Below are 25,432 nucleotides of genomic sequence, written 5' to 3' on the forward strand. Positions count from 1 at the left end.
TGGGACAACTTTTTCCAGCTATGTTTGAAACTATGTTTGAGTTCATAAAATCAATTTTTAAAAATAAGGCCATTTTGCAAATAATTGAACAAAAATATTATGTGTCCTCAGTTATCTCAGCATCTTAAATGCATGGTTTCATTAATATCGTTATGTCAACCAAAAATAATTAAACACTTAAGTTGTTGACTTTTTTTTTTTAACTTCTACTGAGCCATCTGGGCTACCAAGATGATGCTGTCGAGATTATCTGATATTACGAGCCTCATCGTAGTTCCCCGGAATAAAATGATACAGTATGTATTATATAAATAACCAAAACTATTTTGAGTTGATTTTTCAAAAGCTTATATATATGTATGATAACAGTAATTGTATATGTATTAGATAAAATCGCTATGAATTGCTTAATTTAACACATTTCTATGTATCTATTTCTTACAAAAACTGAACCCTCTCCATGTTTACGAGGCAGTTTGGGATAACAAGCAAAATAAACAAGAGCCTTTCTGAGTAAGCGTGTCCATATGCCAATGCAGTTTAGGTCTGATTCAAGACACAGAACTCATTACCTCTGAAAAAATGAAGGCACATTTATTACTGACCAGGAGAAATTCCACCGTATGTAGAATGGGAATCATATTACATACATTTGTAGCTAATTTTCAATTTTTAAAAACAAGTCCAAGGAAGTTAAAATATTCTTTTAATTAGATGCTCAAAGACATGAAATAAGAAAAACTGATGCAAAGACTCCTTCAAGTTAGGATTTGCAATACAAATATTTTCATCTCTTAACAGGGCAAGCTGATGTGTTCACATCTCCGTTCCAAGCTGCCTCTCTCACTAGGAAACATCAGTATTTTTAAAGCACATTTACAATGCTTTCCCATCACCCTTGCTGTGTTTTTGTAGCACCTATAGCCATAACTGGCACCTGGGGGCCCTGCATTGTTGGCAGTTTCTCTCTCATTTCTTTGGAGTCTATTCAACTGCTGTGGTTTTATTCAGAAGTCAGTGCTTTTGCATATATGATTTCCTGAGACTGTTTGAATAGTCTTTCTCAGAAAACTGTGCCAGTCTGGCTGTGAACAGCTCTTTGAGGAGCTGATAGCAGCCTGGTTGGGTCAGCAGGCTTGGACTGGGGTTCACAGCCTCGCCAGCTTCTTTCCCTACCCCCTCTTTTCTTACCCCTGCCTCGGTGACATCACGGCCCACATCCTGTCATTCCTTCCAAGAAGAGAACAAGTCTAGTCCAGTTAGAAAAAAATGCTGCCCAGGGAACCTCTGCAAAGCTCCCATGAAAACAATTCTTAATTGTTGTTTCACTAACTGATATGGAAGTGATTTTAAATAATAAACAAAACCAGACTGAATAATTCAAACTTCCGTAAGGTAATAATCTGTTGCGAAGACAGAAGTCCCTACTTCGGGTTATAGATAATGAAATTTGGGAACAAAGGTAACCTTAACATTTCTTGATTTGAGTGTACTTTTTTAACATCATCATCTTGATGGTGCAGTTTTGAGATAATGAGAGCAAAAGTGGCTTTTCAGAAGCTTTAAATGGCATGCTGTTCCAAGGGGCTAAGGTAGAGAGAAGCATTGCTTTAGGAAGTGGCTCATGTGGGTGTATATGTGTTGGTGTGCTGTGCTGCTGGCGATCCCATGGTCTTCATCTGTATACCACTGGAGAGAGAAAAAGAAAGGTCAGAGTTAGGAAGTCAGTTGTCTTTTTTTTTTTTTTTTTAACCCAAGTGAGTTCTCATGAGCATACATGGAATAACACAGGATGTTTTAATTCTTCAATCAGTTTATAAACTGAAATGTGATCAAAGAGGGTTTCTCATTTCCTCCCAGAGCTTTTCCAGGGCATGTAGTTCTGTCCTGCAGGAGTCTCTGATCGTCCTTTGCAGGTGCTGAGACAACTCACTGTGAATTTGGCTTCACTGCATAGTGCTTTAAGGATATGTATAATTAAAATAGCCAAGTCCATTTTCAAATTTGACTCAAAGGACACTTAGAAACACATCATGCATAGGAGGGAATGTTTATCCTGTAAAGCCCACTTTAATTAAGTGTTATCAACTGTTAAATTTCTCCTACACTGCAGTAAGATAAACTATTAAAATAAATGAATTTTTAGAAAGCAATTTTTCCTAATATATATCACTAAGGCACTAGAAAAAAATCTATTTCAATATTCCATATAAATGTTTAGCATAACATATGAAGTCAAAAGTCAAATGTATTATTTGCAAACACTTTTTCACTGGAATTTCACTGGAATCTCTTATCTGCATTCTGACATTTATGTAGGATGAGTTGATGACCTGAGGCAAAAATTTATCAACTCATCCCACCACGTGAAACGAGTGGGAAGTCACTGCCAGGAAAACATATATTATGGAGACATAAATTAACTTTCAAAAATGGCTTAAAGTATCACGTCTTTTCTTTGAACAGTGGAAGGATACACCTCAACCACATAAGAATCTAACCCCAAAAATATATGCCAGGTTTTGTGGTATCAAATGACTGTCCCACTTTTATACAGTAGGTGCTGTTTGAACTGAGCACGGAGCAAAGTGTGTCTGTTAAAAGAGAGTGAGGGAAAGCAGGCTTTTTAAGCTAATACAGACAAGAAAGGACTTAACACAAAAATATTTAGTGCAACACACACATATATATAATCTTTTTTTCTTCTTAATCTGAAAAGGTCTAGTGCGTAAAATGAATTTGACTTAATACCTAGAAACATCCTCTGAATAGGCAACAACAGCTCTAGCCATTTCCGACTTTATAAAACCAGCCTAATTGTTTATAAGCTGTGGTGTTCAACAAAAGATAACATGGAAGTTGCAAAAACGGAAGCGCACTGATTACTGATACCGCACTGTTGTTAGAAGGGCTAGAAACACATACTAGAGATGGATTTGCATATTTGACCTGAGCTATTATCATGCTGGTTTCACTTTAGAATTACTCTGCCACACGTTCACTGGGTAAGTGATTACATTTTGATCAAAATAGGGAGAGACGGGACAATCACAGGACCAGGGTTTTGACTCTCTCAGGATATGCAATATTGTGCTTCTCAACCCCCAACTGTATGATATTGAACATGACTCTCTTTATGACTCAAGGATATCACTTCTTCAACTTCTCATTGGAAAAATAAGACTCCTTTTGCTTCCGTCCCCGTCTCCTGGAACCTCTGTGAGGAGAAGTAGTTCCAAGAGGGGAACCGGAACCCACCAGGAAGTTCCCTCCCCTTGCAGGAAGTTTTGCTATACCATCGACTGGAAATCCACTCCAGCATCCACCAGGGCTTTGGAGATCTGAGCTGACTGCTGGAAGTGAACGTTATCTGCAGGGAGAGAAAGGAAACATAAAGTAACTAAAAGCCGCTCCACTTTTCTGGTAGGAAGGGTGGGAAAGGCACAAGAAGAAAGGGACTGTTTGAAGTTCTAGGATTCAGCATCCCATTTAGGCCAAGACAAGTGAGTTGTGGAAAGCAACACTGTTTTATTGAAGTAAATGTAACAGTCTTGCCCCTCATGCTTTTGTTTTGTCAGTAGTGAAATTGCAAACCTGTCTGTGATACTAAAAAGTCTAATTAACTGAAACTCACCATCTGCTGTTCCATGAATAAGGAGGTACTCAACTTGTTTAAAATTTTCAGCTCTGCTCATGACTGTTGAATTCTGGAATTGGGAAAAAGAATGTCATTATTCAAAAAAAGATCTGCCATAAACTGATTTTTCACTTCAGTTTACAAAATAAAATGTTTTCAGCTGGGGCCCCCTTTGATACAAAATATAGCAAACCGATATTCAAGCAAATGCTGTCTCCATGCATGGCAGAATGTACAGCATGCCCTGTCCCTGTGAGACAGGACCGGAAAGGGAGGATGCCACATCTTCCCTGCACATGCAGAAGAGGGCATCTGCCCCCCAGGCTGCATGCGAAACCCCTCGGGTCCCAGATCCCAGATTGGCTGTGTCCTATGCATTAGCACAGGGCAGAGTCTCATATTAGCAATGTATGTTCCATGGGCTTATGCTGTAGTTCAGCCAAAAAGTGTATTGCCATGGCAACCATGTGTCACATGGTGCCATACATGCTACATTTCAAAGAGCCTGTACATAGCATTTGCAACTAAACATACTCTGCAATATGTCATATGAACTTTGGTCCACATTGCTAGGCTCTGAATGAGAAGCAAGTATTACCTCTTTTGGAACAGATGTTTAAAACCTAGGCAAATGTAACATATGGGAGGGGAAAGGGGTGAAAAAGATCAAGTACGGCCTTAGAAAATCAGTGGGTGGTTGTTGTCTGCCTCATTCTGCTTCGGGGAAAGTGCTGCTTTTGGATCAAGCCAGGGAATTAGGAGAAAAAACCGGGAGGTCAGCTTTTTGAAGGCTGTTTCATGACCTTGCACAGGTAGGACTTCTAGAATGAGGGTGGAGTCTTTGGTGGAAAACTTTGAAAGTATAGAACTAGTCATCTGACCTTAATTTGGAGATGTTTGCAGAGTTGGGGTGAAGGTAAGAATGTCGTAGACATTGTAGCAACTTTGGGAAGGGGTGAGCCGGACTCTGCTTCTATTGCTGGGCAGAGCAAGGGCCACTAGCCTCCCTGTGGGTTTAAAATCAGCCAGCTCCTCCTGCAGCATCTTGGTGAATCAAAGGCAACTTTATGAGAGGCAAGGTTTGTGTTTTACAGATATCTTTGTAGCTAACATCAGCTTAATATTTTGATGGGAACCCTGAAAGTCTGGCTGGAAGGGGATGGGGCTAAGGTCCGAACGTTTGTATTCTAGCCCCAGCTTCAATATCAGAGAGCTGTGTACCTAGAGACATGCTGCTGAGTGTTGTTTTCTTTGAAATGGGAGGAAGATTAACTCCTCTTGCTCTCACTGAAATAGAAATCAAGAGACATGGCTTTTTTTAAGGTTAAATTACGGTGATGTGAGGATGGTGTGACACAGTGTTTCTGGAAAAAGGACGTTCTGTCTACAACTTTCAGGACAAAGTCACCCAACATATTTGTGTTGACTGAGGCTGTCAAGGTGATCTTCTCCTGGAAAGCTTAGAGCAAAGGCCCTCCCACTCCTGTGCAGGCTGGGTCCCACTTGTCCTGACCATATGGCATTTCTGACCCAAATTGAGAATTTACCCACAAACTTTCAGAATAAACACCTAGGACTCATTAAAAGTCGCACTTCTATTTTACTTTAAGAAACGTGTTATCTGGTGAGATGTCCCAGATGAATCCATCCATCCATCCATCCATCCATCCATCCCAACATTATACTCCATTCATTCTTCCATCCATTCATTCATTTTTTCAAGTCGATCAATATTTATTTGTCATATACCCAACTAAACAATAAGATTCATGAGAAAAGGAATTTATATTGTTCATTACTCTATCCTGAGCATTTAATAGAGAGCTAAATATCAATTAAAGGAATAAACAAAAGAAATGTAGGCACTTATATTGTACTCTTCACTATGTTCGGTCCTAGTTTTGCAGAGGCAAGTGGGAACAGCTAGGGGAGGTGGAATAAAATATTCTCATTCTGAAATTTACCAAGATATGTTTTGCCCTCTTTCAACCCATACACCATGCCATTAGTAATAAGAGCTGATACTTATTGTGTACTCTGCGCCAGCCACTCTGCTAAGTATCTTAAAGGATTTATAAAAGCACTGCTCTATTTAATCCTCATGACATTCCTGCAAGATAGGTCTATAGCAATCCCACTTCTACACGGAGACAATAAAGTACACCAGGTTACATCAGGAAGAAGTCGGAGCTGGACACAAGGTCTGATGGCAGAACATCTTTTACCTCCTATGCTGCACTGAGTCTCCACTAAAATTCCAAGCTGCTCATGATGGAATTTGAGCATCCATCCAAATTCTTCCAGCAAAGATACAGGGAGAAAGAAATTGTTACTGAACTGCTCTGGGATTTGCAGTGCACAAACACACTGGGTGTCCTTTGCCCCCTGCGTTCTCATGCCTTCTTAGAGTGAATTCATTGGAAGAGAGCTGGCTCGCACAGACCTTCGAGACTTGTGAGGCGTTTTGGACTGTGTGGTTGATGCAGAGCCTAATGAAGCAACAGAACCCTGAGCGATGTCCTGCCCTGGAGAGAGGAAAGGGTCAAAATCAATCTCCCAAAAGGCCAGTGTAGGATTCAAAGCTGGCGACAGCAGAGGCTGGGGCTGACTCACCAACCGTGAACACTGCCAGTCTGAGCCCCAGAGCCGGCGCCCTCGTCCGAGTCCTCCTGCACCATCCTTTCTGCGGCTACACGGCTGTCTCCTCCACCTTGTTTCTCCCCACAAGAAACCCAGCTCTTCGCTTGCCAAAGATAGTCAACTTCAGCACCTACACGTGGCCCAAATATCCAGCTGTGTGACCTCCCCTCCCCTCCAAAAGCCTCTCGGGCCTTCCTTGCGTGGCAGAGTGCACAGCAAAAGCCGCTCCACAACCTCCCTGAGCCATGAGACTGAGAAATGTCACTGAAACATAGAGTAATAGTTAGGAGACATATAAATACGCAGGACAGTTAGCAAGGAATGTGATAACTCCTGGAGTTTGGACCAAAACAGTTTCTGGCTGCCTTTTTTTTCTTAAATGGAGTGAATACAGGCTGAAAGAAGACAATTTTTATAAACAAGTAAAACCCTGAGCCTAAGATAAATGTTGTGATGTACACACTGTAGCTGTGATGAACTAGACATGGTGAGAAATGCAACATACTGAGAAAAAGACGAAAACTGTGATAAAAGTGTCATGATGCAAATTGTTTTACATTAACAATATTACACTACAAAGAAAGAAAGACAAATACTTTAATGCAGCAAGGGAAAAATAAAACAAAAGCTTCCCCCTGCAACCACAAGAGAAGTGTGTCATTTCCAATGCACACGTCCCCCTGCTCGCTGGGAGTTGCGTCAAGAGGGACCTCTCAGTGCATGGGAGCCAGGCAGCCTCAGGCACACACCCATTTCAAGGCTCTCAGGCTCCCGGGAACATTTTGCCCTCCTGGAAAGATGCAGCTGTGTCACCTTGCCTCTGGAACCACCCATCGTTCCCTACTAGCCTGAGCGTCCTGGCTTCTCAATTGAGAGGGACTCTTGACAGTCCGCTGTACGGCACACTTTAACCCATGAAAGGCAGCCAGAGTCAGTGAAAGAAATGCATGCACTAAGTTAAGGGAGAATTAATGACCAGAAATAATTCAATGGTGCTATTTCAACCCACCAAAACAGGATAATCCCCATTTGCCTATCGATGGAAACAGAAATAAAAAAGGAAATGGATGACTAAGTTAGAAGCCGAATAGTCTGTCACCAGCTCCTAAAAAGGAAGTTTAGAGTGATAAATGGGCAAGGATGCAATGGTGGTGCAGTTGGCACTCTCCCGAGGCTAGAAACTTCCGGAGAGCCCCGCTGCCAGCAACAGCCTGGCAAAGTGAAGTGGGGAGGATTGGTCCAGTGGCAGTGCTGGTGCACAGCATCTCTGCGAGGAGCTTTTCCTTCAAGCCCCAAGAAGAACCATCTGTAGCTGCTCGTTGGATCAGGCTGGTTCCTCAGTTACCTTCCAGCAAATAAATCTTTGTATTTTTGAAATAAAGGAGAGAGCTGATAAGAGTGGGGAAGTACTGTGAGAAACAGAAGGTCTGACAATTTTTAAGCTACCCCTTGCGCCATCCAGGAACCATACGGACAGTTTGCTTCCTGAGAATAATGGTGGCAGCTTCCATGTTTTTGTAAGCTTATTTCATGGCAGGCATAGGTGTCTCGTTTAATCCTGTCAATAACCCCATGAGGTAGCTCTGATTCTCCCCATTATTCAGATGAGGAAACAGAGGTTCAGAGAGGTTTAGTAACCTCTCCTGGCTAATAGGTGGTGGAAACAGAATTTTAGCACAGGTCAAACTCAAAAGTCCGTGCCTCTTAACATCATATTGTAGTGTCCCTTCACTTCACAGCCAAACATCGCATTGTCATTTCCAAGCTCTGGTAGAAAAAGCAAACAGCCACAGGTGTAATGGACGCCCTATTGCTTCAGTGAGACAGTACCCCGAGTGTACTGACTTGCTCTGTGCATTCTCCCACTTGTGACCAAAGCCTCATAAATAATATTAAGTGAGGCTGTTTGGGGAAGCACCATTAATGCCACACCAGAGGTCACAGAAAATGTTTAAGGAAAAATTAATTCAACCCACCGCATCAGATGTCTTACTTGTCCGTATCCATCAAACAACTGTACCGGTGAGATGCCAAGGAAAGAGCTCCCATCCGCCTACAGGGGGCCCTACCTCAGGCCTCACCCAGCAACACTGGCTTCTTTAAAGATCACACAGCAGTCAACATTTTATCAGCACTCAACAAACAAGTTAAGGTTTGGCTTAAATCTGAAGGTCTCTCTCCCTTTGGCATATTCTAGGATAATAGAACAAATGTCAAATCAGTACAAGATGGCATATTTACAAAATTGCACCCTGTTTTGCATAACCTAACGATGCAGCAGTTCTTAAGGATTGAACATTTCAAATCTGCTAGCAGAAGACTGCCAAATCTATGACTGTTTCGTACACTTGCCAAAAGCCTATCAAATTCTGAGCAAAATGCAAAATAAATCTCCTCTACAAGTTAAATCAGTCCCTTCTGTGTGTTCCAGGCTGCCCTCTTCTCTTGGCAACGAGGCTCAGGACTTGGGCCCCGTTTCTCTTGCCCTTGATCTGACACGGCTCTCTGTAAGTCCATTCCCTGCCTGGTCTCCCATGCTGCCTTATTAGCCACCATTTGGCCAGCTCCTCCCACATCCCTGCTCTGTGTTATCCCTCGGTTCATCCAACCTGCTTCACAGATCCCCAGAAAACCAGCTCTGCCTGCTGCCACTCGTGTGTCTACCGTGCTCCTCTGCCTCGTCGGTCCCTCTGGCAGCCTGTGGAGAGCACCTACGCTATTCTGCTGCATCTCCCAGAAGTCTTCCTTAACTGGCTCCAGATAAGTGCCCTCTCCCTTTCCTACCCCTCAGTAGCTACATCTTATATAACTTTTTGTGCCTCCGTTTCTGGGTCAATAAAATGGAGAAAATTAGAGCACTTATCTCAGAGAATCTGAGGGAGAACTGAACCTAATAACCCACGGAAAGAGCTCAGAACAGTGTCTGGCCATAGAAGCAAGCACTTATTACGTGAATTAAAAAAATGAATGAAATAAATGAAACCAGATCCCCCCTGGTTGAGAGGAGTGGGGGGAGGTGAAACCCTAACTTCTCAGCCACTTTCCTTCCCTCCCTACATGCTCAGAAGGCACAGAATTCCTGGGGCTCCAGAGTCACAATTTGGAACCACTAGTCTTTTCCATACATACTGGGCACTATGTCATGTTCAAGTTCATGCTTTATGACTACTCTCTTTTATTCCTCTTCAAAAATTGTGCCTGTATGTTTTGTCTCACCAACAAGGTAATCAACTTCTGAACAGCTAAAACACCAGGCACCTTGAATGGGTGAATGAAAGTCTACCACGTGTTAATATATTTTTTTACAGGTTTGACTAAAAGACCTGTGATTGACCATAGAGAGACCATTCATCAATGTTAGTCAGGAACCCCCCTCCTCAAGGTGGGACCACGGTTGCTATCTGCTTATCGCTATTGGGGGTGAGGGGTGTCTCATTGTCTATCTGATTCTTTTGCTCAAATCTGTTGCCATTTCTGTCGGCTGTGGACTGAGAATCGGACTGAGACTCACGGCAGTGAATCTGCTTATACTGCTTATTAGCTACACTGTCATCCCTCCACTCTGCCTGCCTACTTAGAGCTTCTGGGACCAGCTTCTTGGAGTTTCAGGGAGATGAACAGCTTCCTTCCTCTTTGAGTCCCCGGTATCCTTTAAACGTGCTCCTGCCCTGCCACTCGGCAGTGGGTAGCTGACTATCTACAAAAAGAGTCTTATGGAGTCACTGTTTGTGTCATTGCATTGGGTCCAAGCCTTAGTCCCAGGGTCTCCTAATTTATATGGCAGCTTTGTGAGAATAAGAAAAGGCACTTCCTCCGGTTGGATGCAGCCCCAGAGGTGCACGCCTTAGAGAATGAAGCATAGACTAGCTTCCAGCAGTGCACAAGCTGAACAACTATACATGACATCCCTGCCTGTTCCATTTGCGTATATAAATGGCTCCTTCAACTTCCTTTCCTAAGTAGTAAGTAGGACCTTTATTTCACAAAATGTGCTTCTCTTGGTGTGCTTGTCTAAATTCTTTCAAATCTGGGTCATCAATGACTTAAAGATGAATCCTCTCCTCATTTGAATTTTATTAAAAATTACATTCTCTTCCAAAGGCTGTAATTCGGGCTACTGATAATGATTCTATAGCTGAAAAGGTGTACAACGATCACAGGACCTTGCTTAAAACACACTTCGATCATTCCTATCCTGGATGTGCTGAAGAAAGTCAATAGTCTAGACTACGTGGGACTCATTTTCAAAATATTTCCTCCTGACCTACGGAAATGCACAAAGAAGCGAAAGCCAGTAAAGAATTGTCTCCTTTGTCTTTTCCAAGAGGGCAGAAGGAGGGAGGGAGAGAAGGAGAGAGAAAGGGAGGAAATAAAAACAACCTGGGAAAGAGAAGTAAAAGAAGACAGGGGTCCAGAGGGGCAGCTGGGGCCTTGGAGGAAAATAGAATCTTTGAATGTATTCCTGCCAGAGACAAAAGCACAGGCTCATTTAAAAAACAAAGGAAGGCAGCTTTATTCTAAAGCCTGCTGTGCACCAAATATAGGTACTTAGATTCAGTTCTCCACTTTCTGAGGATGCAACTTACAGGGCGGAAACAATACAGTGAATGCATTTGCCTCACTTTCTCCTACCCACCTTAACTGTCGCCCACCCAAATAATTCCTCTGAGTAACACATTGGGAACCTTTAGCTCCCTGGTACTGGCAGTTTTAATGTGTCCATTGCCAGCAATGAATTTTGTGCCAAGAAAACCCGACTCCTGGCGTGGAAGGATTAAACAGTCCTCGGGTGCCATCTGTGCAGTGAAGTGAGACAGTGACTTTGTGCTCCCAGTGTTCGTGTATTGCCATCGGTAGGAGGAAGTGACTTCTATTTACATGACTACCTCATGCAGAGAACATCTAAGGGGAGAGATGAAAATGGCCACCTCAGCGGGGGGTAGAGTTGGAGAAGAGGGGGATGGGTGTGGGAATGAGGAGCCTATGGGAAAATCTGGAGAAAGATACAGGTTGACATGGCAGATTAAAACTAATTATCCTCTAGGGGGAGGGCTGGTTGAAGAGGAAACACGCTGTTGGCTGATGTTCTTGAAGTGCAGTAGGGTAGGTGCCACGGACTTCTTCGGATGTCAAGGTTTAGACTTGATCCTGTGCTTCTAGGTTCAAAGACTTTCAAAATGGGATTTTTAAAATGAACTTTTGACTCAGCATCCAGCAGGTTCTAGAGTCAGGATGAGGGTCCCGGGCAGTACACCTCTGATGTTTTGGGAGTTTTTAGTACTTTAGGATATTTGAGAACACCCTTTAGCCATGCCCCAAATATGACACACTACAGGAGGGATCCCGGTGGGGTCACTAGCAAGAAAATTCCAGCTGTAAAGTGAGAGCAATGATGGAGACATATAATTTTTATAACAATGTTTCCCTTCAAAAAAGTTTTAAAATTAAATCCAAAAAGGTTTTAAGGTTTCTATTTCATACTGGGTGATCCAAAGAATACAAGGTTGAGCAAAGCCTTGAATGACTAATAATACCGCAGAGGGGGAAAAGGAGTACAAACTAACTATGGGTCCAAGATGGATAAATTGAGGATTAAAGATATACAAGGAAAATGTCATGGGAGTCAAGAGAGAATGCTAGTCTTCTGGGCGAGCAGGACAAGTTTCCTAGTGGATGAAGACAGAGGGGGAATGACATTCCAGGTCGAGGAACAGAGGACAAAGGCACAAAAGGGAAAGGCCCAGAAATATTCAGAGAACAGTGAACATTCCAGGTAGCCTGGGCCATTCTCAGAAAGGTGTTGAACACCTGGTTAAAGAATGAGGGCTGGACTAGTTTGTACAGGAAAAGTCCATGAAAGTGTTGTGGGTGAGGGTTAACCTCATACCTCTGTGTGGTACAGGCTGGAGTGCAGAAAGATAAGCTAAGGGGGGACCCGTGGGGTTACTGTTGTAAAAGGAGGTAGTCATGTGACAGCAGCAATGTGGTTATGGAGTAGGGAAAGGATGTCTAAAGCAGCTTATTGGATGTGGAGGAGAAAGAATGGGAAAAACTGAGTCCAAAGTATCATGTGGGACACTCAGCAGAAATAAGGACAACCTCATTACGGGACTGCTTTGTAGTGGAAGATGATTGGTACATCACACTTTACAGGTTGTTACTTTTCTATCTTGACTGAAAAACAGAGATGAAAACACACACACACCCAGGCACAAACACACGCATACACCTCCCCGCCCCTCCCCCACAAGCCTTGCTAAATAAAACTGAAAGGAAGAGGTAAAATGAAACTGTCTGTACATATCTTGCAAAACTAGAAGTTTTATTTGCATTTTCTTGTGCTTTGATCAAATGGCTTCAGAACCCATAATAATGATGACAGCTTACAAAAATGTACAAATATGGCTCAGAGCGATGTATGAATAGGAAGCCCAAGCATTGAGAGCCGTGGCACAGATGAGGAGAAACTGTGGTCTTAAATTGTATGGGTCATTGTTTTATTTTTATCCTGGGAGGAGTTTTGAATATCCTCCGGAGAATGTAAACATAAGATGATTGACCTTGTCATCTGTACGTTTCAGGGTTTTCAGTTTACACGACAGAATCAGGAAAGTTGTGTTTTTTTTCTGGTTGGGGGGCAATGTGCTGGAAGGGTCCTTAGTACTTTGGCTGACACTTCCAGCTGCAGCAGGCTGCCACCAAAGAGAGGGCCCTGGCTTTGCGGTGGCACCCACACTAGCACACGGGGGCCGCCAATGATGGCTACACCCAGACCATATTTCAGATGCTACAGCCCATCTGCACAGCAACCTGCCCACTGGCTCTTCCATCAGGCAACCAGCCTGCGGATGCTATTCAGTAATTTGGATTCAAGGGCTTTTCAGAGTATTACCCTCCTGTACCTACACCTCACCTGCTTTACTCAAATCTTGTGTGAAAAAAACTGTACATATTTGGCTATGAATTAGAAAATTGTAGGCTTGTACATACAACTTAATTATGATAATACCATAAGAAATTTTAATATGTAGTTAAAGGTTTAGAGAGTCTTCTGGGCTCTAAAGGAATACGTTGAATTTGACATGTTTTCTGAACTGAAATTTTTATAATTAAAGTAATTATCTGGTGTTGCTTTGTATTTCCAAATGAACGCATATTGTGACCTATATAGCATACGATAAAGGCTGTAATTATGCAGAATATAGTACGGGAAGCTATTGGAGTATCTCTAAACCACCTGTGTTATTTCTTTTTAACAAGAATTTCATTGGAAATAAAAGATATATATTTTCTGGAATGGATACACTTAAAAATGTTCTTATACCACTTATAAATAGGTTATAAAATGGATCTAGTTCACCATCTCTTACCCTGTAATGGTCAAGGTTGTCTTCTGGAGTTGGAAGACCCATGTAACGTTCTGTGTACACTGAATCTGTGATGGAGAAAAGAAAATAAACTCATACAATAAAAACTTTTTTCCCTTTTTTTGGGTTACTTTATATGCTTTCATATTCTTTACTTGTGCAAAGGTCTACAGTGTTACCCTCAGAAGTATCTCCTCCAGATCATCTCTACTTGGCTTGTTAAAGCAGCCAGACTCCTGCCTTTCCATACTCAGCCCTATAGCCCATTTCCTTTAGCCCTTCCTGTGAGGGCAGAGGGAGATCAAACCAGGTGATCTAAAACCCAATCAACAGCCCGCCTGCAGAAAAGTCAGATGGGAAGTGCTAAGTGATAAGGACTCTACATTATCATCTGACCCTCTCAAAGATCTTGATTAGCAAGTCAGTTAATGTCTCAATTGTCTTGAATTTCTTGGTCCTGACATCAGTCAGTATATGCTCTACTTTAGGATACTCTCTTTCCTACTGGAAACTCCTCATAATTTTCAATTACTGGTTGCTTACTTAAATCATATATTGTTTTTTGGTGGGGGGGAGACAGATCGAAAGGAAAGAATTCAGTTATCATTTATTTGCTGTAAAACCCTATAACGGCTCAGCTACTCCATCATAATGCAAGTTAAACATCTGTTTTCTCTCATTTTGTGATGAGGCCTCCATTCTGATGTTATAACTGTTGAGTATTGAGAAACAGATTACATTAGTATCTGTGCTGAAGTGACGTAAGCTGTTTTATCTATAGATATGGCAGAAAAACGTATGCATTGTGGGTTTGGTTATTTGGGATATTTAAACATATTTTTGACCTAATTAAAAAAAATTAAATCATATATCAAATGTATGTGTGTGTGTATATACATATATATATATATATATATATATATATATATATGTGTGTGTGTGTGTATATATATATATTTCCTAAAATATCAGTGAGAAAATTTACTGTGGCTGAATTCCAATATAACTTTAAAAATCTGAAATAACTGTTTTTGAAACATGACCAGGTTACAGTAAATAAATAAGTATAATATGTTTCCATTGTGCTATATAGGTTAATGGCTTGAATTTCACTATAATTGTACTGGAATTTCAATATTGATTTAATTAATTATTTAGAAGGATATATCATCAAAATAACAAGCTTAAACAACATCCTAACCCTTTGTGAATGACTGGCATTGGAGATTAAAAACTACATTGATAACCAGTGTTAGTTGTTCCATGTGTATTGCTCATGCTTTTCCTATGGAAATCAAAATATTTTCCTCCAAAATGAGTAGCAGCAATATTTTATCATTTTGATTAAAGTGAATACAGACTACAAGCAATTTTACATATCTAGAGGACACTAATATAGAAAATATAGTATCTTAAAGTACACTTTTAAAATATAAGATTTTCCTAAAATGCTCATCTTTTAACATTTAAATATGAATAACTTAGGTTATACATTTAATGGGGGGGGGGGAATAGCTTTTAAGGGCAAAATAAAATTTTCCCCAAACAGCTACAATTCTTCTTGTCCTAGAACATAATACCCCTTTCTTATTATGCTAACCAGGTTTACATGTGTAAGAAGGTCTCAAATTTTAAAAATACTATTTAAAAAATGCTTAGTGTTGTGGTTGTAAACTTTTAGAAGTACGTCTCGCAATACCACTTATGTACTCCTTCAATTTGATTTTTGAGTAATATTGTTCAAATTTGCACATATATAAGAATTCCAGAAAGTTCCCAAGTGTTAGGTTGGTCCTCATACGTTTAATAAAGTTCTCTTCTTACCATTATGTAGTTCCAAACTCACAAAGATTGTTTCTATTACTTTATTGACCACCAGAGGTCTCCAAAAACAAGCCTTCCAATAGAACAATTAATATTAAGCAGGAAAGTATTATATGAAGACAAATCTATTGTGTGAGGATCAATCCTAACTATGTTCTCCAATTTTTATTTAACTAAAAGGCAGGGTTGTCTCTTTTACACATTGGCTTCTCTTGACTTGGAGAGGCTTTAAAGAAGAGTTTTCCACAGGACTGGTACTACGATATATTAGGACATTAAATATTTAATGAGCATATTCATTATGAATGATTCTATCCTTATACTGAATAAAGGACTTGAGGTGGGGTAGGAAGAGATACAGGAAAATAATTCATCTTCTCACCACCTCTGGCTCTTCCCCCCTACCTAGTGTTTCACTGCTTACCCGCTCCCACTTGGGAATTATACCTTACATGTGTATGATAGAACAATACTTTCTCAGCAGTGAACAGGATATTCTAGAGTGGCTTTCACCTACTCAGAGACAGTGGAAACAAAACCCCCAGGAATTCCCCTGCCCTAGTCTCTTCTTTCCACCCAAAGTCCTACTTATATTTGACTTTTACCTGAAGGGAAAGAGATAACATACTTCTCTAATTGGTCTAATATGTGAAGCTTCAAACTCAAGTTAGAATAAAAAGAAGGAAGGGTTTATCTAAAGAATTGTAGCATTGGGGATGTTTTAAAATGTGGAAAACTGAATTTGTTGATAAGACATTTAGAAAACAGAATTGGTTGGTAACTAAACGTGTAGATAGCATTTACTACCATCTAACATTTCACAATGGCAGAATAAGTGAGACTGTTTCATTACAGGTATCCATAAAGTACTTCTAAGGTGAATCAGTTTATTCACTGTAGAAACACTGAAACTCAAAAAGGAATGGTTTTGTCATTGGAATGTGAAGGTTCACACTCAGTAACTCTGTACCTGGGAGTGATCACTTACCATAGTATTCCCACTTTGACACGGGTGCCACGGCTATTCCACACTTGAACACGCCACTTCCTGCTCCCAGGACCATTGAGGTTACATACCCTCCATATGACTAAGAAATGGAAACAGTTATTTTTATGGAGGTAAAGGAATTAAGGACATATGGTAAGCAAGTCGCAGTTTCCACATTTCTCACATCTTTATATACTGTGCCTCTTTCGAGATAGAAAGCATGGTAGAGAAGGTTTAAATTGGCCTTAGTTGGGTAGTATCTAAAGACTACACTTTCAGAGCCCTGGTCCCTCTTCCTGGTAGGTGTAAGGGGGAAAGTATTGAAAATTTGCTGGGCAGTACTAATTGAAGACAAAAAACAAACCAAAACCAAAACCAAAAAAAACCTCCCAAAACCCAAAAAGCAATAAACACTAAATCTTTACTGACTTGGACCCATGAGAAAAAGTCTCCCTCCTTCCCTCTCTCCTTCTATCCTTCTTTCCCTTTATCCCTCTTTCTCTCCTTTCCTCTTTTTCTCCCTTCCTCACCTCCCTATCCCATTGTAATAAACAAAAGTATAAGCCTGGGGGGACTCATTGCCCAGAAACCTTAAGACATTGGACCTTCTTAGATTGAAATGATTGACATGATTTTCACCTCCAAATATGTACAAACAAAAGTAAATTATCCTGCTCTGGGTTATATTCACTAAGGAAGGCGTACAGATTCATCAGCCAAACTACTCACCCAGCCCCAAATTGCAATCCGTTTGTCATCCACAAATCCCATTTTTGAAAATTGTCTAAAATACATGGAACAAGTCCACGAATTAGTATCACACTGTGTATAGAAAACTAAGATAACTGCACAAATGTGAGAAACCCTGCCATTTGTTCTCTATTTCATTCTATTAGAAACAAAGATTAATTGCTGCCAGCAATCAAATAAACACCTGAGATCGATGTCTATCATTTTTAACTTAAGAGCCAGATGAACAAGGTGTACTTGTGTTGGAGTCCATCAAAAATGTGTGTGTGTGTGTGTGTGTTTCACAGAAAACAAATCCTGGCTGTTTTTTTCACAGCTTTATATAAAAATTTGCAGCCCAGATGCACTTTTCTTTACATAATTGAATTTAAATCTCTCCAGATGTTTTACAGTTTGAGAGAGGCTGTCCCTGCAATGGAGAAGTATAGAGGTGTGTAGAACATCTGGGTAGGGCTTAGAAATGTCTCTGGGCCCCCTACCTGAGAACTTAAACACCATTCTCTAAATACATCCCTTCTTATGATGGGTGTTGATTAGTTAGTCAGCGCTATTAAATAAGAAGCAATTTTTCCTTGATGGATTAAGAAGTCTTTTTGTCACTAAATTGTGTTCAGGATTGGAATCCAGGTAAAGAAAGGAGAAAAAGGTTCTTTGCGTCTATTTCTTAATCTTAGCCTTACATCAAAAGGCAATTTGTTTACTTTAAAAAAAAAATCTAGTAAATGGGGCCCTTAACTTTGTAGTGTCAAGGGAGGAAGGGGACCCTTGCATTGACTTATATGTGACTTTAAAAATCTTTGTTTTCAATGGATGATATATGTCTTAGACTGCCCTGAGTTAAGCAATATTAGAAAAAATTCAATGTAAATAGTTTTCAACTCATTATCCACTCCACGCAAACTTTTTAAACTTAGAACACATATGTACAGAAATGTGCACCAAATCATGCCTGTACAAGCTGGTAAATCTTTACAGAGTGAGCATACCTTGAACCAAAATATAGGGCATTACTATCACCCAGATGCCTCTGTGTCATTTCTCTCTTTGAAAGAAGAAAAAAAGAAATGTCTTCCTTTTATTGGATTACATAAAAATGTCACCTGAATTTGTACCAATATAAATTGGGTCATGCAGGACATACACTTTTGTTCCTGGCTTCTTTCACTCAACAGTCTGTGAGATTCATCTGTGTTGTTGTGTTTAGTTCCTTTTAGTTGCTGAAAAGCAGCTGCTCATTACTTTTTAAACGGAGTTGTAGATTGTGGATAACACAATTCTATCATTTTAGACTTGAGAAGACCTGGAAATCATGCCCTCTCTCACAGAGGACCAATCTGGATAAATGAAAATGTGTTTGTAAAATATCAAAGCCTCACTCCTGAACCAATTTATCCTCTCTCTTATCTAATCTTTTTTTTTTTTACTTTCAAGGATGATAGCTAATCATTATCTTTGATGTAACAGACTTAGGGATACTTAATAAATTGTCATCTTCTCTCCTCTTTGGTTGTTCCTTTTTTTAAAGGCGTTTTCCTCCATCCATTTAATCATTCACAATTTTTCTCCATTTCCTAGTTGATGGTTTCATAACATTATTTAAAATCACTAACTTACTTTGCTTTCCAGACATCTATGCAGTTGGTTATAGAAACTCAAAGACTACATTTCCCATTTACCAGTTGAATGCAATTGAATGTAAGTTGGAGGGAGACCTAGTTTCAGATCCTGACCAGTCTTGGCAAATTACCTAACCTAAGAGCCTCCATTTCTTTACCTGAAGTGTAAGGTATGAACACCCACCTCTCAGGGTTGCTGTGCAGCTTCAATGAGAATGCAGGTAAAACATTGCATGTTACATGTGCATTCCAAGGTAACCATCATTCATGGCTAAAATCTTTCTTAAGCCATATCACATCTATTTATAGTCTCATAACTGATGTCATTCATCCTTAACGAAGCCCTTATAATTGTGAGTGACAACGGTCGTGTTCCACAACTTTCCCAAATTGAGGGAGTAACCCTCACTCAGCAGAATGTAGGAGCCATTCCTAGGACTTCATAGCTGTCACCCTTGTCCAAGGTAAATGTACACCAAACTCCTCTACTTATCCTTGACTACAGGGGTGGCTTGCTTGTTTAGTTAGATGTTTACTCAGGGGTACATTTATCCCTCAGTTTGTCCATGTGTTTGATGAATTCTGAGTCCCAACTCCTAGAAGGTGGTAGCACATATGTCAACTCTCTTTCTAAGTCTAAACATAACATCTTCACTAAAAATCCAGCCCAAGAATGAAAGATTCATCCCAGGACACTTTAAATTCTTTACACTTCATAACTTTAAAATATAAATGGAGGGAGAAAGAAATCAAATGACCTTTGAATTCACCTCCTAGTCACTCACCTGGTTGCTTCAATTTGATCTTCAACTTCAAATGTTCCCAGTCTTCTGTTGATTGCGTGCATGATCTTATCTCCTTGGTAACCACTTCCTCTGCCATCAAAGCTAGCTACTATAATGTTTTCTGTGCTTGCAAGGTAAGTAGCCCAGTTGAGTCTGAAGACAGCATCTGCTTTTTGACTACAGGGGCCTGCATACCTGTGAAAAATCCCAAACTGTTAGCCTTTGTGGTTTTCCTGAAGCAAATGAGGAGCGCTTGCATTTCTATCCCCTGTGGCCCGGAAGTGTACGTCTTCCTGTGCACGAGCCTGAAATCGTGCCAGCCACCAGGGGTGTCCACAATGGGTCCTCTAAAACTTGGCAACATGACTATAATGGCTGTGTGTTTCCTCCAAAGAGGCCCATCAGTTTTATCTTTGAAGACTGTTATCAAACACAGACTTCACAGGCCAACAGTTTCTAAGTCGTATATATCTTGGTGATCAAAGAAGTAAAAATTCCAATAATTGGGATAGGGGAGTTGTGTTATGAAAAAACCATGAGGATGACAATAAATACAGCTTTGAATATATCTTTCTGACTGAGCTTACAAACATTTCTAGACTACAAGTTTCCTTGGTTGGAGCTTCCTGAAGGACTTTGGCTGCTGTAGGATATGCACTGCACGTGCCGCAGTGCCCAGCACAGCGCTGCTGACTAAGGCTCCACAAGGCACTGTGGAATGGGCCAAAGTATGAACGAACACCATTCCTTAAAACTTCAGAGGAGAAAGAAAAAGACTATACTGGAAGATGGGTATACCGTTTGGCATTCTATTTATTAACGAGTTTAACTCCCTCGTAGTTGCATTCTTCATATAGGCTATAACTTATCCATACACAGCTGTGTGTACAATCTCCATCAAGCCCTCTCATTTCCATTTGTTAATCAAGAGACACTCCCTACAGCTCATTGGATCTCATGTAAATACGTCTTCTTTGCACCACCTACAGGACTCCTGGACCCAGATCTTCTCCGATAAGTCTTCCCTCCCCAGCCCGTCTCTCCCATTCATCTGCTCACTCTCTCCTCCACAGGACTGGACAAGTCCTGCTTGGACCACTTTGCTAACATTTTCCTCCCTTTCCTGAGGGATGGCAGTCAAAACAACTTTAGTTTTAAACAAAATATTATATGACTTTAATTTTACACTAGATTTTGCAACATTCTAACTTTAAAAAGAAGAAGGCATTCATGAATTTCTTGGGCAAGTAAACATTTTTTAACATGTGAAATGCCTTGGTCCTTTCAAGGTTCATATATTTGGTAGAGTAATAGCTTCCCTTAATATTAACTATATATCAAGTAACCTAACCCTGTAAGATTAAACAACATTATTTTTAAAAATAGAAAACAAAGATTTAGACATATACGAAAACGAAGAGGAAAATCACTGAAAAGAATGGGCACCAAATTTACCATATTTTTTTAACTTTCCTAATGAAGGGGAGATCTAGTCATTACTTACTGGGGAGTCCAAGAATATAAAAATATCACTTTTTTTTTTTTTTTAACAAACGCTTGTGTCAAAATATCACTCTTTTTTAAAGGTAAAGGATCCTTGTTATTTAGTATTGGGGCTAAGGCCCAAAGCAAGTGAGTGCTACTGTAGTCAAAACTTGACTAAATTAGTGTAATGAGAATCAAATAGCATATCTGGAAGTTTAAAATACCTCTTTCTCTTTCTTTGAGCTTTTATGTTTGGTTTACATGGAACTGTAAACACAGTGGAGCAAGGCTGTGTCTGATGCTAGTATCTGTATCCCTTCTTTTTTTTTTTTTGTTAGTAGCAACAGGAAAGTATCCCTGAGTTTTCAGTTTTCCTTTCTGTATAATGGGCCCAACAGAACTTACCATATCGGCTTGCTGTGTGGACAAAATAAGGCAAATTACCTAGCATGCAGCAGGCACCCAGCACTTTTGTTGGTTTGTTTTGTTTTGAATAAAGGAAATGAGGCAAGTTGGGACAGGAAGAGTGGCATTGTGGCATTATGTGTGAGGTCAGGGCAATTTTGGAAAGATTGAAGTAAAATATATTCCTAGTAATTATCAAAAATATTTTACAAAGATGCCATATTTAGACCTCACATGAGCTCATATTTACTGCTCAAAGACTTGTGATTTCAGAACTTTCTCTAGGACTTGGAGAAGTTTGAATTATAATGAATACTTTCCTGTATCACATCTTCTCTTCACCAAAAAGGGAATGGAAAATACCAGGCATATTTCAGGAACTAAAGAAAGAGAAACCTGACATTGGAATGAATTAAAGGCTACCAATGGGAGATGTTTGGGCAAACTTGGAGATAAGGAAACTGTGAAGACTGTTAATACCCATCTATTGCTTGTTAAAATGTCCGTGAAGTAAGGATGAACGTGGGGACTTGAGAATCTCTTTGGAATTCCCTTGGGGTTCGGGGGGGGGGCGGAAATCAAAACAAACTCCATATGCCATTGTGATAGAAGAAGAGTGTCTACCTTCTCCATTAGAAAGATGGTAGAAAACACAGGTTTGGATTTGCGATTGCAGAATGGAAGAAGAAATATTAAAACTGCTCTACAATGATTCAGGAAGAGAGAAAGGATGCATTTGGCTCTATTTTTCAGTAAGCTGCACCGGGCAAAAGATGTACAATCATTAACTTCTAAATTATTCCCTTATCTTGGATACTTACACATCTATTAGCAGAGGATATTTCTTGGATTTATCAAAATGAGGAGGCAAGATCATCTGATACCAGAATTCTAAACAAACAGAAAGGTTAATTAGTGAATTAAGAACACTTATTAGCACATGATTTCGGTTCCTTATCTTTGTCAGTGATAAGTAACATGTAGAGTTTAGCAATTTGTTAAATTAGAATAGAAAAAGAAACTGAACCGATTTGATTCAGCACGTTTTTCAGATATAAAAATATTCTCTTTCAGGTTAAAATACTAGTTTAAGTTTAAAACAATAAAGTTGTTTCTAATGGATCTATTAAATACATTGGTGCCTTGTAAAATAAAAGGGCATCTTAGAATTGCTGATGTTTTGTTTATATGATTCTGTTCTTTGGCATCTGATCTACTTATCTAGTTTGTTTATGGCTTATGTTCTAAGTTTTCCTCCAAAATGTTTTCCTCTTCTTGAATTTCTTTGAAGATGTTTAGGATTTTTAGTTGGCCTTAACTCTATCTTAAAATTCTGATTTAATAACATTTTTGTAATTCTTCTTGCCATCCCAGACTGTAAAGCTGAGTTCCCATTTTCAGCTCTGTGTTTCACAGAATGAAATCAGGTTTATGTGGGGCAAACTGTTCTGTACGATCCTGTGCAGGTCTGTTTAATTCTCTGTGCTTGATTTAACATCAGTTTAATAAAATTTGTTCCTAAATAATAAATCGGTTACTTTTGCTCCCAAATTCAGGCTAATTAGTTAGACTAATCTTTAAAAAAAAAAAAAAAAAAAAAAAAGAGAGCGCGAGAAAGAAAGAGAGTTGTTTCATATTTTAATAAGATTATTTCCAGCTTCAGTAGATCTAACCTGGGAAAAAAAATCCTTATCTCTAGAGCTGTTCTTCCTTATGTTTATCTTTCTTTTGTTTTTTATTATAATTATTTTAGTTGAGGAAAAAATAAAAGTTTAAGAGTAAAATCTCTATGTAGATAGATTTTTCTTCAATTTGTATTTTGCTGGTTATTTTATGCCTTCTGATTAAATGTGCTTATGAGAACAAAAGTTTTAATCTTTATTATATTTGAGTAGAATGTCAAACTATCAGTTGATAATGATGTTTTTAATAAATATGCCAAAGTCAGCACTTGATCTCCCCTTTGTTTGAATCAGCACTAGTTGATTGGGAGTGTTTCACTTCCTATCTTTTCGAAGATGCACAGTCTCTCCTTTGGGGGGTGGGGCGTGTCACATCCTAATATTTAATATGTCACATCTTAATATTCAACACCTTCTGTACCAGGCGGTCCAGGTAGCTCTCCAGGACTCTCTCCAGAACTCTAAGCGCTTGCCAGTCAAGCCAGATTCAAGGTCCAGCAGCATTGGCATCACATAGGAGCTTATTACAAACTTAGAATCCTGGGCCTACCCTGACTTGCTGGCTCCAAATATGCATTTTAATAAGGTCCCAGGTGATCCATAAGCACCTGCAGTTTCAGTAGCACTGCTCTAAGCTCTTCTTCAAAAGTACCCTCTACTCTCTGTGCTTTTCCTGCCATTTAAAATTGGATGACCTGAGTTTCTTCCATTATTATCCTATATTTTAAAAAGAATCTAAAATAAATCAATCCTGATGGATTCCCCCTCCCCTGTGAGTTGTTAGCCCTTAATAGAAAAGGCAAGCAAACAAATAAAAACGACAACAACAAAATTACAAGATTTCCTACTCAAAGAAACCCCTTGTTCTTAGTCGTCCCTGAACATAACCCATGATCAGGCCACCAGGCCAGGGCCTATCACGGGGAGGAGGTTAGGAAAAATTCAAGATTTCTGTCCTGAGACTGAAGTTTCAACATTTTATAGCCAACCCTATTTTTTTTAATACAAGTTATTTTAAATCTGTTTGGGTTAAAGGTAAAATATATTAGGATATCATTAAGTTAAAAACACAATTAATACTTAATAGTAGAATAGAGTTACTAATGGGATGAGACTGAACTAGCAATAATGCATTTTCTCCAAATATTTTCCTCTTAATATATGTTACATAGAATGGTACTGGATTTTTAAATTAAAAAAAAAGTAAAACTAGTGGTTCTTGTGACAGAACATTTCATGGAAAAATAACCTTACGTTAGATTTACATATAAAATAAAATACACATTGTCAGATAAACTTATACTTAGTTATATTTTTACTGGTGTTTCCATGAAAAGTTATGTTCCAACAGAAATTTAACTTACTTGTTTTGTGCAAGTAAATGAAGTCCAGTTCTTTTGAGGGCATCTGGACATCCTGCAGCATTTTATCCAAAGCTGAATTGTCTTCCAGGACTCTCAGTTCTAAACAAATAATTGAGACTGCAGTCATTTGTTACAACGTGAAGAATCTGGATCGTGCAAAGCAATAACAAACAAGTGGGCGATTCACTGATGGGACTACACGTACTTCAGGTTATAAGCCTTGTGTTCAAGTCATTGTTAAGACACTCTAAAGCCAAAGAAAATCCCATTGTGCTAAGTGCATGTTGCTTCTATTCACACACACTTTCCTGAAAAGCAAATGAGGGTGAAATGTGAGAAAGTACCTTTATCATTGCTGTTGCTATGCAGAGTATAGAGGGGCAGACCAGGGCCTGTTAACATAATCAGGGAAAAAATATATTTTAGAGTTTTTTTTTTTTTTAAAGAAGATAACATACTTTTCAAAAATAGCGTTTGTTACCATTTAACTTTGATACAATTTTGACACCATTTAGCTTTGATAGAATGAATATCACACTGGATAAGACGCTTACTAAGTGTTAGCTGATTTCCCTTTTCCTTAACATGCACGCAATTTGAGTGTAAGAAGTATTACCGAAGAGGCACAGGGCTCTGGAGAATGAAACAGAAAATGCACCTCTGACCCTGCTGGGCGCCTTGCGCACATTACTATGCCTGAGTCCAATTTCCTCATCTGTGGACTAAGCCATCCAGCCCCAGTGAGCGCCGCTATCCTTCCCAGCTCTAGCATCGAGGTCCAGCGAGTACCACAACCTCTCTCAGGCCCCGCCCCCTTAGGGTGGAGCTCCAGAGCCAGGTTCCCCGGCCCTCAAAGGGCAGATTTCCCTCCGCTGCTGCCCCCACTGTG

General features: G+C 39.7%; 1 protein-coding gene across 4 annotated transcripts in view; it reads right to left on the reverse strand.

Annotated features, from left to right (window-relative positions):
- Positions 1-573: 573 nt before the first annotated feature.
- DPP4 (dipeptidyl peptidase 4) overlaps positions 574-25,432 on the reverse strand; it is a 77,116-nt gene continuing 52,257 nt past the window's right edge. For all 4 annotated transcript variants that reach the window (XM_082464987.1, XM_082464986.1, XM_082464985.1 and 1 more), the window contains exons 17-26: positions 24,888-24,935; positions 24,544-24,642; positions 22,319-22,388; positions 19,608-19,802; positions 17,186-17,240; positions 16,457-16,556; positions 13,648-13,712; positions 3,635-3,707; positions 3,297-3,370; positions 574-1,689 (exon numbers count right to left, since the gene is read on the reverse strand). In XM_082464987.1, coding sequence (XP_082321113.1) covers positions 1,588-1,689; positions 3,297-3,370; positions 3,635-3,707; positions 13,648-13,712; positions 16,457-16,556; positions 17,186-17,240; positions 19,608-19,802; positions 22,319-22,388; positions 24,544-24,642; positions 24,888-24,935 — 881 coding nt within the window. In that variant the 3' untranslated portion in view covers positions 574-1,587. The remainder of the gene's footprint in view (positions 1,690-3,296; positions 3,371-3,634; positions 3,708-13,647; positions 13,713-16,456; positions 16,557-17,185; positions 17,241-19,607; positions 19,803-22,318; positions 22,389-24,543; positions 24,643-24,887; positions 24,936-25,432) is intronic.

Source organism: Balaenoptera physalus, assembly GCF_965194825.1.
Source record: "Balaenoptera physalus genome assembly, chromosome: 6".
NCBI lineage: Eukaryota > Metazoa > Chordata > Mammalia > Artiodactyla > Balaenopteridae > Balaenoptera > Balaenoptera physalus.